The sequence below is a fragment of the Anser cygnoides genome, chromosome 4, assembly GCF_040182565.1.
Source record: "Anser cygnoides isolate HZ-2024a breed goose chromosome 4, Taihu_goose_T2T_genome, whole genome shotgun sequence".
Classification (NCBI taxonomy): domain Eukaryota; kingdom Metazoa; phylum Chordata; class Aves; order Anseriformes; family Anatidae; genus Anser; species Anser cygnoides.
In genome coordinates this window covers 27,743,960-27,761,258 of record NC_089876.1, presented here as the reverse complement: position 1 = coordinate 27,761,258, position 17,299 = coordinate 27,743,960, and the positions used below count along the sequence as shown (strand labels likewise).

The 17,299-nt window shown below is 37.8% G+C and overlaps 2 protein-coding genes across 2 annotated transcripts in view; one reads left to right on the top strand and one right to left on the bottom strand.

Moving 5' to 3' along the window:
- Window positions 1-8,278, top strand: part of OCIAD2 (OCIA domain containing 2) — a 26,682-nt gene extending 18,404 nt beyond the window's left edge. Inside the window, exon 8 of the mRNA XM_066995862.1 lies at window positions 8,260-8,278. The gene's annotated coding sequence lies outside the window, so the exon portion shown is untranslated. The remainder of the gene's footprint in view (window positions 1-8,259) is intronic.
- On the bottom strand, window positions 2,011-17,299 carry OCIAD1 (OCIA domain containing 1). Its single transcript, XM_066995861.1, has 8 exons — window positions 17,143-17,299; window positions 16,541-16,625; window positions 12,759-12,812; window positions 12,232-12,279; window positions 8,390-8,519; window positions 6,579-6,787; window positions 5,072-5,221; window positions 2,011-2,460 (listed from the first exon to the last, which is right to left on the bottom strand). The coding sequence occupies exons 1-8, from the start codon at window positions 17,191-17,193 to the stop codon at window positions 2,423-2,425; spliced, it is 765 nt and encodes a 254-aa protein (XP_066851962.1). The 5' UTR covers window positions 17,194-17,299; the 3' UTR covers window positions 2,011-2,422.

Here is a 17,299-nt window from a genome sequence, read left to right as displayed (position 1 = left end):
ACCTAAATGCAAGTAAAACAGTCAGCATGGTTAATGAATTAAGAAAAATATGCTGTGTATGAGCTGGAAATACATTTAAACATAGAACGGGGAGGATCAGTCCTGCTTTCTTCACACATTCACCATTCTTCCTAGTTCTTTACACACAGACACATTTTCAGTGATAACCATGCCATCGGCTCTTAGGATTCAGCAGAAAAATAAATTATGCAAGTGCGGCAGAAACGCAGAAGCTCCTCATAAGTAACTGGGTACCCTATATGAAATCCTAAGGCTGGAAGAGAACACTCTGAACCAAGGTGGTACTGAACGGAAGGTGTGCAGAAAAAGGGGAGGAATAAGGCTGAACTCCCACAGCTACTGAGCGAAGCAGCGATTCAACACGCGCTTTGCCACAGCAAGATGAAAGTGACCCCACCTTGGCAAAAAGCTACTTTTCTACAGCCTATTAACAGGTATGATTGTGACAACTCTTGCATTTAATGCTTAGAAAGCCAAATGCTCAGGCAAGAACAGAATTTTAAATTGTTTGATGGTAAACCCAACATTTTCCTAAGGAAAAAAAGTATGTCCTCTGAGAGATCCTAGCCATATGCGGCAGAACGAGAACATTACGCTCAATTTAGAAATACACGTTACATTAGGCAGCGTAGGCCTTTAAAACATTAATTATATACTACATATGCCTTTTGTTTTCTTCACTGAGGAAAAATAAAAACTAATACAGTTTATGTAAAATGCTCTATTTGTCCGCTTGAAATATTAATTTGAGGCAAGAGTCTTTGAGATCCCATTTTTATATCAACAGCTTGGAGACCTTTTATTTGCCCCAAATTTTCATTCTTCCAACAGAAAAATCATTTCTTCTAATCTGCTCTATTTTAATCACCTAAATCTTCTGCATCCTGTTACTTGGGTAACTCACAACTAGGAAACTTTGTTTTCATGATAAAGCCAGTCAGCTTTGGAATGGTGCACTAAAAAATATATAGTAATGTAACTCTAGCAAGCTTCCTGTATTTTCACAGTTCTCATCATGGGCACAAGAAGCATTCTCTCTAAGTTAAATTTCTGATACAACTTCAGGCTCATCCGATTAGCACAATCCTCTCTCTCAGCTTATCTGATAGCAATCTTCCTGTTTTGATGGTTATAAATAGTACTTGTCTCTTAAAGCATTCCCTCATCTTTTAGTCATTTTCTCCCTCCCATTTCAGCTGATTGTTCTTTACCTACCTAAAATTACCTTCTTACTCATGTTGCTCTGCTGCTAGTCCACTAAATCAGAGTCAAGAACTTTCTTCTTGGTAGGCTATTTTTCATCTCCAACAAAGAAGCCAGCAATGCTTTTTATGCTGTTAACTTCATCATGGTTTTTGCTCACCTATAGCCTAAGAATCAAAACAAAAACAATGCTGTGAGATTACACAGCACAACTGAAAATGAGAGGATCTAATGGACAGAAAAAAACAAGTGTTTTGAGACAGAGCAGGTGATGCAAACGTTAGGAAATACTTTTCAGTAGTTTTGCCAACGTAGCTCAGTTCTTACAGGTAATAACAATGCAATACTCCACTGATCAGGATCTTTTCTCCATGAACAGTCTCAAATGTTGTTGTTTATTTTTTTTTTGGCCATGACAAGCACAAACGGAGAAAAAAGACAATGCACAAAAATTAAGTCAAGATATCAAACTTCTAACAGTTTGTCCAGTTTAGCCTTTTGCACTTAAATATAGCTATTTTAAATACCTGCAGTTTCATTCAATCATTTTATTCTGCATTGACTGTCCTAAGAGACCCAGTGTGGGCAAATCAGAAGACCAGTATAAAAACACAACTGTCACCCAGAGAAAGCTTTGAAAAGGCAAGTCCTATTCAGTACAGTTACTCCTGTATTTGGCTAGTTTCCTCTACCCTTTTTCTCCTAATAATTCAGTATTATTCCAAACATTACTAAGTATGGTAACATTTTAAGGTTTCAAGCATACTTTCAGATAAAACACAGTGAGAGGTTATTTCTACAGGTAACTTTTAATGCAAATCTTCAAAGTTTCAGAAGATCGTTATTTTTTTCCTTCCCAATACATATAATTGCTTTTATTTACACACATTTCACCCCTTCTTGTACATTTATATTAGTTATTGCTAGTTAGCTTTTTCATTCTTAAACAATAGCACTAATGGTTTACAATCATGACACCTCACAATACCCTGGCTTGTCATTTATGCAAAATAAAAAAGAATCTTCAGCCTAAATACTTTTTTTTTTTTTTTTAAATATTCCAGCAAGTCAAGATTTTCTCATTTATTAGTAACTGTGCCTGGCAGAACACATCAAAGCTGCCAGTATTCGTGACTGATAAAGATGAAGTTCAAGTTGGCTGACAGGAGATAATTTTCTTCAGTTCTTCATTCGGTTCTTACTCATCCCAGGTATCTCCATACTTATTTACTTTAACTGAAAAAAAAAGAAAGAAACAGTAGTCATGTTATTAAATTTAACTCCCAAAGCTATCCAGTGCCAAAAACTAGGGTACATTGCAATTTGAAGTAGTAAGTGGGGACAGCATCAGTCACAGTACAATACACATCTAATTTAAACTAATTTTTAATAAATGGGGAGAAGAAAGTCTGTAATTCATTATTCTTTAATGAATTAATACTCAGCCCAGAGGCCTACTGTGCTGATTTCTGCCCTGCAGAATTTGTAATTACTTTGAAACAAACACAACATGTGGGTGAAACAAAGACAATTGGTGGAAACGGGCAAGGAATGTTACAATAAATATGTGGCTACATAATGTAGTTACGCGCACAATTGGATGGATTCAGGATAGTTAAAAACACAAAGACAAACAAAAATCAGTAATCCCTACTAGGAAACTACTCAGCCATTATTATTTGGCAGCTTCCTTTAGTACAGAAGTGAGTCAGAGAAGAAAAAACAGGGTACTGGTCTTAAAGGATTTTTTTCAGATCTGTCTTGCATAGTTGAAAAATGGTTTGGGTTGGAAGGGACCTCAAAGCCCACCCAGTTCCAACCCCCCACCATGGGCAGGGACACCTCCCACCAGCCCAGGCTGCCCTAAGCCCCATCCAGCCTGGGATGGGGCATCCACAGCTTCTCTGGGCAAGAGGAGCAGATTGATATTGCAGGTGAGGCACAATGAGAAGCTGTCTCAACCTATGATTTGATTGCCATTTTTATTAATCATGGCAGCTTAACAAGTCATGCTCATTCCCTGAAAAAACAGTCCAGTCCAGTTCACTATGCAGCTACTCAAATTCATACTGTTACAACAAAGGGAAAAGGCACCAGCAGATGGAAGCTAGGGACTGCTTCCTACATGGTTAGTTTTCCCTTCTGTCCTTGCATCAGAGGACAGAAACCCGTCTCCTATTTGCTAGTCTGGTTCCTACAACAAGGAGATAAGATGATGAACAAAGGAGTAATGGTTCAGGATGTACAAACAAGTAACGTGTCCCATATGACACAAGAAGCTGAATCAGATTTTAGCCCATGACATCAGTAGATTTAAACATACCTCCACTTATAAAACAATTCTGAATTTTTGTACTCCCTTCTTACTCCTTTCTCTAACAAACAGGTACTCTTGAAAGTTTATTTACAAATCTCATGCGCTGCTCAGTGTAGTTCTAGTCTCAAAGCCTGACTACACCCATCAAACAAAACACAGAAATACAACAGAGAAGGCAATATTGTGGATTAACATTTTATAATAACTCAAATAACTGAAAATAATGAATGCATTCTCATTTCTTAGCCATAAGATTTGCCATGGAGGATGGCAAGGTTTGCAGAATGCTGCCTAAGTTTTCTCCTTATGGCTTTCAAGTGATGTTTCTACTGGCTTTCTATTTGTGGAGAATTATATTGAAAAAGAAATAGCGTAAATCAATGATTGTGTAAAGCAGCTGACTGAACTTAGAACCTGAAAGAACAGCTCAATAATTTCTTAATGTTTCCTTTGACAAAGTCATGTAATAACAGAAAAAGACTTATTCTCTTAACAACATTGAAATCACTACCCGATCATTGTTTGTAATTTTTATTTCAAGACCATGTAGATTTGTCTAAAGACTAATGATCTGGAAAGAGTATTACACAAGGATGTAATAGATTTACCTTCCTAAGCAACACTGTTCCAAAGCTTACTATTACTATTTTAGACCTTTCTGCATTTATATATATATGTGTATATTTATTACAACTGTGTATGCCTAATAGGAAATATCATCTATTCCTACATGTCTCATTGCGTTGTGATTGAGAAGGCTGGACACTGCATACAAAATGAAACAATTACAACTGACATTCCTCCTGCTGACATCGTTTTCACAGATGTCACACTAAATAACACCGTTCTAGAGCGAGTAAACATAAATTGCTACTGGTGTCTCCTTTTCAAAAAAACTGATCAAGTCAGAGTTGACTGAATGAAGCCTTATCCTTCAGGGCACTGCATTCTTATTTTGCTGTGTAAAGTTTTGTTTCTCACTGTGAAAACAAATCTCAATATTGCTGCCAAATACCGTTTCCTTCCTTTGAGTTTTAATGTAGGGTAATGAACCTCTACAAACAATGCTGCTATAGAAATGCGCTAATTCCACATGAAACAATTCATAAATGCCCCCCACTTCAAAACCATCAACTATGTGCTCTATTTTGATAGAACAATGCTATCTAAAACATGCACCCCCCTCCATGGCTAAAACTCTTCACTCTCTCTGAGCTCAGAGAATTCTTTGTTGAAATATGTTGCACAATGTATTTTTTAAAAAAGAAGCTATGAGATTTTCCGAGTCTGTCCCAAAGCAATATGGACAGAGAAGAGGATTTACAATCTGCTGTTGGAAGATCAATCTTTTTGAAAATAGAATTAATTTGAAATATGAAACAATAGATTACATCACATATCAGATACTTGCAGATACTGTAACAATGTTGCTTAAAGGGTAGGCAGAATTAAGCCTTGGGTGTGTAACTATTTTTAAAAATATTGCTACTGTTTGAGTTTACCATGTATTGTTGTGAATCAGCACATTACCTTCCTTAGCTGGTTTTTCCTGTGGCAACTTGATTGGAGTTTCTGCCTTTGGTGGTACCATTACTTCGTACGTTTCTCTGTGTTTATTTCTTAATTCTTCATATGTGACAGTTTTTTTTTTACGACTTTCTTCTGGAATTGGAGCAGGTTCTGAAAACAAAACAAACACCAAAATACTAGAAATGACAATCAACTAAACTTGGCTACAACCTAGTCTAGAATGTCAGTTAATTACAGCTCAACCCCAAATGAAAAGGAGCGTGACAGCTGCAATTCAAAATGCAACTGAGAATGTACGTGGTCCTTAATTCATTCATTTCCTTTTATCCTTTTCATTTTGTCTGTTTTAAAAGATCAGCAGTTAACTTATTTTTGTCATTTTATCTAGTGGAAAGCCTAACAGTCGTGTGGTCCCCGATGGATAAAACAGTTCTGGTCACTTTATGTAAAATTAATGCTAGTCATACATTTGATATATTTATAATTTCTGTAGAGAAACCTGAGTGAATCTCGAATGTCTGCATTCAGGCTTTACATTCTGCTATCAAAGCATTGGGACTACATCCATCATAGGTCACTTAATAAACACTTTATCTACATTTACAATGCAGAATCTTGGTTCTATACTTCAGGCTTTATAAACTGTCAATATTTGTAATGAAGTGTTATTACAAGTCCCTTGACACATCTACATCCAAAACTTTTATATAACTAAAAGTGAGTTGCATGAAAGGGCTTTTTTTGTGCGTGAAATAAGACATTTTCATTCGAGGAATTAAAAACACAAACCGATTCAAAACATGTAACTGCAATGGACAGTAGCTTCCTCCTTTGTGTACCACAGAGATTCAGAGTAGTGTTTCCCCTGCCCCCTGCAATAGCTGAGGATAGAGTTCATATTGGAAGGAGGGCAACAGCTGCACAAACCAGTACTTTAAAACCATTTTACTTCATGGAAAAATCAGCTGTTGCATGAGAGAACACAATATGCATTCAGTTCTCAGAAGATTTAAACGTTTGTCACATTATAAAAAACATTTTAATATCACTGAATTGTAGTAGTATACAGTTAAAGCACCACCACTGGTGAAAATGAAACAACTTAAACCATAGTCTCTACCATTTGTCTGCTAGCCTTTCTTATCAGGTGCAGTGAAATGGTTGGCATATTCACTTTAATTTAAATCAAAAAGAACTTCAAGCCAGGGTGAGTTGTCTGCAGGTTTAGTTTCCTAACAGATTAAACCTTGTAAATTAATTTACTTGCAATTAGAACGACAAAAAAAAAAGAAAAAAACCACCTATATTTAGATTAAAGTTAGAAAATAACACACATATTTACCTTCTCCCTCTGAAACAATTCTGGGAACTTCAGGGTGTTTAATTCAAAAAGCTGCATTATCCCACACGTTTGCATGGGATGGAATTAAGTTTAATGAGAGAACTATCTAAGAGACAGCTAAGAGTTACTGAACTACCAATTGCTAAATACTAAGACGTATCACACCTTGCACAGCATAATCAGTGATTCCTGTAGGCGAAGATTCATTCAGGGAAGCACTGAATGGAACAGGTTCGTAGCTAGAGAGGCCTCTGTCTGTTGAACTATAATCATCTGAATATGTAGAAGAAAGTGGGAATCCAGCTCTTGGAGAAGAAGGTTCAGTAAATGACTGAGAAGGCGTATCTGAAAATTCAGATTTCCGGCTGGAACGGCTGAAAAATAATAAAATTAAATATTAAATACAGAACTGTTAACAAGTTAAAATTAAACTATAAGAGTAGAGTTGTGTGCAGCTGCAGAACATACTCTGGTAAATGGTTTAATTTATTTTCCAACAACATGAATTACTGTCTTAAAAAAAAAGATTTCTTTAACATTGCAAAGATCTATATAGTCCCTTTCTCAACACCCTTTCCTTCCTCCCAGAAAATCAAATCATACCCGAAAATCTCTAAAACAGAAGACAAAAGAGAAAGTGTTTTGCACTTTACAACATAAAAATGACAATCCCTCCCCCCAGGGACTCTTCAGAGAGCAAAAACGCATCAGACACAAATAGTACAGGGTGTGTCCTTGTAACTAGTGGCAGCATGTGAACTACAGTTAGTTCTAAAGATCTTTTAGGAAGAATTTGCAACTTAAAACCCTGCGTTATTACAAGCTACTATAACTGACCAATAATACACAACAGAAGAAAAGGAGAATGAAGAACTGTGTTGGGGAAACAAAACTGTAACAGTTTACTGAGTTGCTCACTTAATTTTTCAGCAGAAGCATTAATGAGTTTTCTCAGAGAAAAAAAAAATAAGACCACACAAAAAATACTATGGAAACCGATGCTTGATACTCTCAAGTATTCACTACCAACTCAAACTGGCCCTACAAACCACTACATAGTAATTTGTCTGTCTCTATCAAAAATGCCGTCCTCTTGGTGCCACTAGAGTATGCATTCACCTTGTACTTGAAATTTCTGTTCAGCTGTACTTTTAATTTCATATGAAGAACATCTGCAGTTAATTTGCCTACAAAAACCTTGCAGACAAAACTGTCATAAATCTAAACCAAAAAAGTAATAGAAATTTAATAAAGTCCTACATGAAAATCTAACAAATCTTAGCACACAGTAATAGCAGGACTCACTATCTACTCACTATCCAAAGATTGCTATTGCTGTCCCGGTTTTGAATCAAGGGTTTAAGTGAGATATTCCAAAAGTGATTTGTAATTAAACACCACTTGAAGTAGAAAACATTCTGGAACAAAACAGGAAATAGTTTTAAGAACCTGATGAGTTTCTCATATGTACAGCATAATGCTGTTACAGATGTAAAGGATTTAAACAAACAGCATTAAGTCTGACCACCATGCTTCTTCCTGCACTGATATTGTTTACTGAGCTCTTTCCTTTGATAAACACTGAAATCATTTCCACCCTCTTCCTACTTCAATCAAACTAAACTATGGGAAAAGCTTCCAGAAAGTAACACTATTTTATTTCAGTTAACTTAGTTTACTTCTCAGCTGAGAAGGGCAAGTTCTGATGTCACACTACTGTAAGTAAATTCCACAGGAAAACAAGTCTCTCTTATCAAAATATATTCCTTCTAAATTAAAATGCTTCTTTTTCTATTCCTCAAAGTAATCAGTTGTATGTAACAAATTCAAAATGTGTGTTTTACAGCTGGCCAGTTCATACAGATGATACAGCTTCCTGAAAGTGGCAGAAAGAGGCAGAAGAGAGAGGAGGAAAGGTGCAGATCTGAAGGTGTAGATTATCTGAAGGTTTAAATTTAAAAGAATTAAATTCTTACGAATGCGAACTATGTCTCTGAGCTTGTCGTAGAACATCTCCTATTGGGGAGTCCTTCAGTTTCTTAAATTTCTCGCTACAGATTGGCAAGTAGGATATCTTTCCAGCCAGGTATCCACACGTTCCAGCAACTTTATTAAAAGAGAAAAGATGATTTTATATGCTGTATCATAACATTCAACATAGTTTTAAAGTAATCATTTCCAATGAATTACACAGCACCTTGAATTAAAGAAAAAAAAAAGATTAGATCTGAAATAAAAAAATGCAGTAGTCATCTCTTTGCTAGTTTTGTGGACAAAGGGTACTAAAAACAAATGCAAGAGCTGAACAGAGACATACTTAGAGAGACTTAGACATGACATGAGTATCTGATGACTTCAGCTAGTAATTAATGAGTGAAAGGTAACAAAGAAGAGAATTCCCGTCAGCTTTTCCCAAGATCCAGAAACAGCAACTATCAAAGATGACAAAATGGTAAGGAATAAACAAAGGCAGAAAATTCTGAGAATTCAATCCATCAGAACAGACAGATCCTGAAAAGGCTTTCACCAGTATGAAGAGAAGTCTACGAAATTTCAATACTAGGCTCGTCATCTTCTGAAGAGGTTGCCTGAGGACAAACAACTGAATTATTTGAACCCTTGCAATCTGTAGGCAAACGCTTTCCGAGTGGTGCATAAGACATTTTGATCTGCCAGGCAGGACATAACACTAAATGATCACAGTAGTTTTTTTGACCAAATGAGAATTCAAACTAGATATTTAGCAAAATAAAGTTAAGCAGCATAGGTGATTCTCTTTGTAATTTATGCAAAAGGTTAAAGCTCCCTTTTCTTGAGGTCTTCTAGTCGGGACACATGGAAACATCTCTTGAGAAAATGTTTTACCCGAAGTAATTAGTGGCTAAAATATTTGTTTTCTGTTATTACATAACTGACAGCCAGATAATCTACATTTTCCAAATTAGTACAGTAAATCAGGTATCGTTCTCTGCTTCTTCTGTGTTCACTGTAACAAGACTTTAGAGAAGCTAATCAGAGAGATAAAGGAGGCCAGGTCCCACTATAGGCTAATACCAAACAGAATCATAGAATATCCTGAGTGGGAAGAGACCCATAAGGATCAGAGTCCAACTCCTGGCTCCACACAGGACCACCCAAAAATCAGACCCTGTGTCTGAGAGCGTTGTCCAAACGCTTCTTGAATTCCGGCAGGCTCAGCGCCATAACCACTGCCCTGGGGACCCTGTCCCAGTGCCCACCCACCTCTGGGTGCAGAACCTTTCCGTAACGCTCAGCCTGACCCTCCCCTGTCCCAGCTCCATGCCGTTCCCTCGGGTCCTGTCGCTGTCCCCAGAGAGCAGAGCTCAGCGCCTGCCCCTCCGCTCCCCTCGTGAGGCCGCCATGAGGCCTCCCCTCAGCCTGCTCTGCTCTGAAATTATATTTTAAACTTTAATACTGGATTGAAATATTGTCCTTCCTTGACAGATATACCGTGTCTTTGCTTATCAATGTAACTACTCTTTTGAAACCTTGCAGAGAGCATTGGTTATTCTCAGAGAGCTCAGCACCTGCCCCTCCGCTCCCCTCGTGAGGGAGCTGCAGGCCGCCATGAGGCCTCCCCTCAGCCTGCTCTGCTCTGGGCTGGACAAACCAAGGGACCTCAGCTGCTCCTCATACGTCTTGATGTCTTCAGTCCCCACCTGACCCAACTACGTTAACTAGATATAAAAGACCATTACTGCAGTCAAGCATGGATACACTTCAGAGTCTACCAACCAGAAGAGACACGGACCATTAGCAGACCGTGATCAACAGACACAGCTTTGCTATGCGCAGATCAGTGACACCAGGAATGCAGGAATGTTCTTAAGCTGTTTTATCATTGTTTATCATCAGCTAACTATGAAGTAGCAGCGTCTGGAATTTGATGTGCTCTTCTTTCAGAACTCATCAAGGGAAAAAAAACAACACAACTGCTTCCTTTGACCAGATGTCACTGCAGGAGGAATGTACAGTTAAATTATGAGACATGATTTGGACCTGTAAACCATGTCTCTGGCAATACTTAGCAGGAAGATCCTGTAGACAGTAGCTGCATCTGACCTAAACAATATGAGAATGAAATGAAAACTGCTTAACTCAGGCCTTTTAAACTGCAACTATGCCTCCTCCCTTCCCCCCAAATGCACCTAAGATGTATTTAAGAAGTACATAAATCACATATAGTTACCTACTGAAAAACAATCAAAACATACTTTACATGTAAAGTTCTTTAAACATAAAATGAAAGTCTGTATGCCCACCAGTGTACACTGAACAGAAGCCAGAAGAATTTTGACTAATAACCTTAACTTTGAGAAGAGCTGGTCCAGTCCAGCTGCTCCTTATTTTCTCCTTTGATTTCAAAATTTAGTTCTAAATAGGAGGAACATGGCCCTTACTTACAAATGCATAAGTATCAGGGAAATAGCAACTCTATTATTTATTAGAAAGGTTTGTTATAATATTGTTTGGCGTTCAAAAAAGCAAGCAGAACTTACCATAAACAAATGGCAGCCCTAGTCTCTCTCATTCATTTATCTGCTTAAACAACATTTCCTTCACCACAAATCATGGGTTTTACCCTCTTCCCACTGAAGTAAACTGTAATAGTAACTGGCTGTAACTGACTGCATCTGGGCAGATTGGCAAGATGGCAACTTCCTGTTTGACTGTCATGTATTAAATTGAAAAGGTTAATTTATTAATTTATTTTTGATTATACTTAATCCAAAATCATTCACAAGAAATTGCTGTTTTCCTATAATTGTACACACATAACGTCCAGGAAAAAAAGGCACTAAAATAGCCTGAATGGGACAAGCGAGACACATGAATAATGACCTTCAAATTAGGAAGGGAGGGGTGGGTGTACTCTGGCAAAGTCCTTCAGGCAGACTTCACTGCAGCAGTATGCTGTTCTAATATTTTACAAGATGTTATTTAGACTCACAAAGTTTTAAACAATGTCAAAAAGTTTTGCTTGCCAGAACAAGAAAAAATATTAAACAGATACTATGAACAATAAATACAATCATTGTCAAAAATCAATTTCTGATAGAAGCATCATGAATTGCTAGTATTTGTAGTTCAGGCACTAAAAGAAAATGCCATTGTTTCTTCCCTCCTGTCAAGTTTATACAGCCAAGGAAAATATAGAAGCTAAGTCAAAAGAAGCATTTTTCATTTACTTCTTTTCAACTATAATAATCTCAGGAGATGCTTTAATAGCAACAGGTTACATTCCTACAGACACTTTTACTGAAGCATGAATTTATTTCTGATGATGCTGTTTCATCTTTAAATTCTACCATAGAAAAATATTCATCCGCAATGGACCATCACAAAAGGGGAAAAAAAAATAAGGCTTGTACAAAGTCTGTTAGCAATATTTTCATCTTACAGGCTCACATTACACTTGCCAAGAATATTTTGAATCTTAGAATTCTGTAGAAAGTCTACAAACAAAACTTATCCAAATTCAGTCGCACAAATTCAAAGACGAATAAATTAATCACTCTACCTTTTGATATTGAATACATTCTTCTGGTATCAGATGTTGTAGTTAAGCATTTCGAAAAAGTTGCTGACTGATAGAATCAACTGCAGAAAGGTGAAATTTATTCACTGGATAAATCAGATCACATAGCTACAACCTCAGGCACAGTTTTACCAATATAAGCATGAAGTGAAGTCACAGTGAATCAGCCAGCTAGTCTCATGGGGATTACATCTGAGCAACAGACTCCAGGACCTAAGTCATAAATGCAAGCTGAATTTATGTATAGTTTTTACTTACATGCAACTTTAGTAAAAGAGCCAAATCTTGAGGTCTCTCTCAGAATACCTGAAAATGAGGAATGAAAGTAATTATTCATAAGTTATTAAGAATTAAGTTGAAGAAACACTAACTGTTCTATGAATCCAAAGTGACAGTTCTCTTGCATAATATCAGGGGTAGCAGGTTACCCTTTAAAATTTAAATTAAAGAAAATTCAAGAAAACCTAACATTGGAATTCCCCATAATATTACAAAAATCTAACAAGTACCTCTTTAATCATATCACACACAGTATCACTACACACTGTAGAATACATTGTTTCATAATCACTGAGATATTGCATATGGCAAGCAAAAGGTAAGAATGTGATTTTAATTAAAAGTTCTGTTCTTTTAGTTTCAGGAACTGCAAGTCATATAGCTTAAGAGTCAGAACCTGTCTTAATTACCAGCAGATTAGGTGTTAAGTATAGTAACTTTAGTAAAAACAGAAATTAGTTTATCTGAGCAAATTCAAATTAAACTAAGTATTTTTAACACCTTACCTTTTTTGATTAAGAAAGTAGTAGCAAGCATGCTCGCTGCAGCCAAAGGAAAAGCTGTAGGGAAGAAAAGTTATTTAAAATATAATTTTCAACATTTTCAATAATATTTAACAAAATATACAACAAAACTAGAGTTGTTAGGTCTTGCTAGGTTCATTTGTATGAGAATCTAAGCATATACAATTAAAAAATTATATCAAGTATGAAACATTCTCAAATCTAGCTTTGAGATCTCCTATAAATAATGAAGCACTGGTTAATGTGTTATCCTGTCCTCACTGGACTTCATGCTTCCTAAAATACAAAAGCCAGTGGCAGATGGGATCAAGGTACAAGATTCCAGGTGCTGACATCCATCTACAACTGCTACGGCATCAAGATGCAGCGCTTTAAACCTGAGAAGCAAACGCAGATTTTTAGGAGAAAAGGCCACATAGAGGCCTGTGCCTCTAAAATTTTTTGATAACCAAAAAAATCTTGATTTTGTTTTAATACGAAAACTTTTAAATAACTCCAACTCTTAAAGAGAAACAAAACGAACTGATATAAAACTAGGTAATCCAATCAGTTTTACTCATCAACAAATGAAAGAATGAAGCAAGTTTTTCTTTAGCTTACAGATCAAGCTACACAACTGGGGATAGGTTCAGGAATGCAGAGAAGACGATGAACACAGAGCAGTATTACCTATCACAGTATTACCTATTACAGCAGTATTACCTATCACAGTCTGCTTAACAGTTGACATCAATTTTTATCGTGTTGAATTACTTCGGACAGCAGAAAGCATTTGGAGATGGCAGGAAACAAAAGGAATACTTTTTCAAGCAGTGATAATTACAATATCGGGAAGATGAAACTTCTTTGTAACTATCTGTAAGACCACCAAGATAACACAAGATACAGTGATACCGAAATAACACCCATGGTAATGCTAAAGTCGATGACATTAAGGCCTCACACTTGTCACAATATTACTACACTTTAAGCAGCTCTGCAAATACAGATGTTACAAAAAGGCTCGGTGGCTTGCAGTAACTTTACCTAGGGGAACTTTTTTGTAAACAGCACTACCTGTTTATAGTATTTTGAAGCGCACAATCTGCTAGTTAAGTTCCTATTTCAAGATAAATAGTTTGCAAAACTATAATTTAATAGTGTTGTAAAAATTCTTAAAAATACTATCTGTTGCTTTTTCTTTTACAAATTCAGACAGATCTAAACTAGATTAGGAGTCCAACTAGCATTTTAGGGTAAATATGACTGGATGTCACTTTTAATAAAAAGTATTGGTTCCATGGTTTACAAGCAAGATTACGTTAACATTTCAACAGAGAACATAACCTCCAAATGTATTGAAAATTAAAGCCCTAATGTTTTTAGAAGATCTAGACCTAGATTTTCTGAAAGTTAAGAGTTCTAGATTTTTTGAGATACAGAATGGCAGTGCAGATTTCAATCTGAATGGTAAGAAAAAAAATCTGGAAAAAAAAAGTTATATAAAAAAATCCATCAGAACTTACTACAGAGGACAGAAATGACTTATACACCTAGCACAAATGTTCTGGACATCAAAGATAGGTTACACACCATAATGGCAACAAATGCTACTAAGTGCACATATAAATGACATAATATGGTAACTAGAAATCAGAACAGCAATAGGTAAATGAAAATTGGAGTCCAACACAAAAATCACTATGCATATGCAAGCGTAGAAAATAAATAAAAGCAGATTAAAAAGATCAGAGAACATCACTGCTTTCCACTACTATGGGCAACAAGTACTCGGCTTGAGGAACAAAAGAAATCGTAGGAAAAATATTGGAAGGCTGATACATCAGCAGCAAGTCATTAAGGGTGGGAATGTCATGTATTCCAGTCAAAATGGTTTTCTGGGGGAAAAAGTCACATCAAGTGCGTGATTCTGTTGATGGGATTAAAAGTGCAAAGGATAACATGGTAGATTGCAAAGTGATTTTTTTTTTCTGTATTAGAATTTATACTATATGATAACATGATTACATGTTTTACTGGTATTACTAATGTTTATTAAACTGAAATAAGAGATGACTAGCAAGTTTTCTGAAAGAGACGTTATCAATGAACTGTTGCAACACAGAGGGTTTGTAAGAACTGGTAAAAATTAGACTCCAACTTGGAAATACATAAAATTATAATAATACCCGTGAATAACAAGAATTGGTACAGTAAGAAGCAATGATGTCAAGGCAGTCACACAGGCAGCCTATGCAAAGGAGTGTTCAAAAACCACATATTGATCACAGCTAATACAAATGTATAGGCACATGCGATGCAGAACAGTGAAAAAAAGACAGGAGATCCAGAAAACAGCAAAGGGCTTTAGGTTCTCCTAGAGAGATAACAGTACAGTATGCAACTCCTGAAGAAAAATCCAATTACTAACGTGTTTCCCTGAAGTGAGACTACTCAAGAAACTAATTTGGGGCTTCTAAACAGTACCTACATGTTGCTTCTTCAGTCTCTGCAAAAAGATGAACAGGGCAGTAAGCTTCCCTGCTAGTCAAGAACTCAGAGCAAAACACCCGAAGAAAGACAAACAACTCCCTCCCCTTGTGTCCTCCATGAGAAAGGTTATCAATTAGCCACAACAACCATCTTACTGCTAACGAACCTGACTCTCTTCACTTCCAAAAACGGCTGGATTTTACCAAACAAGCAGAAGGCTTCCAACCATTTGAATAAAAGTGGAAGAAGAGAATGCCAAAGTAATAAAGAATGTCTCAGTTGAAGTAGGACCTTGAATTGTTAATTCAAAATTATAATGGCTTGTAAGTTGCCACTGAAACTACTGGCTGCCAGGAGAAAGCAGAGTGCCAATGTGCTAAGTTTAGCAAACCAGCTGCTAAATTCTTCTTCTGTCCCAGTCTCTACTAAACCACCTACCAGCATTAGGACTAATCTACTAGAGCCTGATAAAATAGTGGAGAGCAATCACTTCAGAAGGCTTGTTCAAAGCTCTTAATCAGGTGTATATAATACAGGTATGTCCTGAACGTTTGGACTACAAACACAAAGTTAAAAAGTAATGCAAATCAATTCTCAGTTGATCAACATTTTAAGAAAAACAGAGAATTTAATCTTGGTATTTCAATCAAATTTTGACAATATTCTGTGAAAATAATGCAAATTTATTATTGTCTACTTAGCTGTAGTGCAAAAATTACTGACTGCAGAATCACATTTGCGAATCTTAGCTTTTATTTACCAAAAAAGCCCAAACATCTGGTGTTCACAGACAGCAATTTTCTTAAAAAGTTGAGCTAAGCGATTAATACAATGCTCTTTTCGCCAGCCTCCAGAAAGACAGAAAGCAATAGCTCTAAGCTAAAGTATTTTATTTTTGCATTCTATAGATAACAAAAATTGAAAGCATACAAATGACAAACAAAAAAGTATATCCAGATACATAAATAAATGTGGGACTAGGTTAATTATAACTATTTTCCAATTTTTAATAAACATGTTAATTGAAAACATGAAGGGATCTTGTTATAAAGGATAAACCTTACAAATCATGTTGTGCCTTTTACACAACTCCTGTCCAGCAAACTTGTAATAAACAGACGTGAATCCTACATAGATCAACACTCACTGGGATGCAGTTTTAGGCCATGGGCAGCTTCTTAATGAACTGCCATGAGAGCTGCACGTGGGCCTTCCTTCCTTAAGGCCTCAGATGCCAACACACGCTCTGAGCAGGACGAAGGCAAACCAAGCCGGCAGCAAACCCAACTTACCTCTATACCGGGCGCTCTCATCAGCGCACTCCTTGAGGAGCCTTCGTTCCTCCTCGGTTGGCACATAAGGCTTAGGTGCCACATTCTTTTATTGGGGAGACCGATTAAAAAAAGAACGAGAAAAAGGAAGGTTTAGAATTTGTCGGTGAAAAGCTTACTATAGCTTTCAGGCCTCACAGTGCCTGTATTTTGACGCGGTTGTACTTAAGGAACCAACACCTTTTTGTTTACATGAAATATACCATTACAAAAAAATTACAGAACAAACGAGAGGAGAGAGAGGGATATATTCAGTGTGTGCTCGAACTCAGCCGGCTCCTTTTCCCCAGGAAGGCCCGCTGGGGCCCCCAAGGCCAGCTCTGCGTGGCCGTGACCCCCCCAGCACCCTGCGGGGCCCTGCCCGAGGCGGCAGCGAGGGCACGGCCGGGCCGGGGCCGGCCTCAAGGGCACGGCGGGGCGGCACCGGACAGCGCCGGGCCGCGGCTCCCCGTCTGTCCGTGTATATGTACGGGGGGCCCGGGGCTGCCGCCTCCCCCCCGCAGCACGGCCCCGGCCCCGCCGGGCCCCCGCCCGCCTGCCGGGTGCCGAGCGGCCGCCCGTACCTCGTGGGGCTCGCCCACCTCCCCGCCGCCGGGGCCCTGCCCGGCCTCCATGGCGGGGCGGCGGCAGCGGGAAGCGGAAGCTCGGGGCCGCCCCTCCGCCGGGCCCCGACCTCAACGGAGGCGGGGACGGGGACGGGGCGGGGACGGGGCCCGTCGT

Coding starts and splice junctions, on each gene's coding strand:
- OCIAD1 (XM_066995861.1), bottom strand. CDS start 17,193: ATGGAGGCCGGGCAGGGCCCCGGCGGCGGGGAGGTGGGCGAGCCCCAC. Junction 6,788..8,389: donor CAGAGACATAGTTCGCATTC/GTAAGAATTTAA, acceptor ATTATTTTTCAG/CCGTTCCAGCCGGAAATCTG. Junction 5,222..6,578: donor CACTGATTATGCTGTGCAAG/GTGTGATACGTC, acceptor TTTTGTTTTCAG/AACCTGCTCCAATTCCAGAA.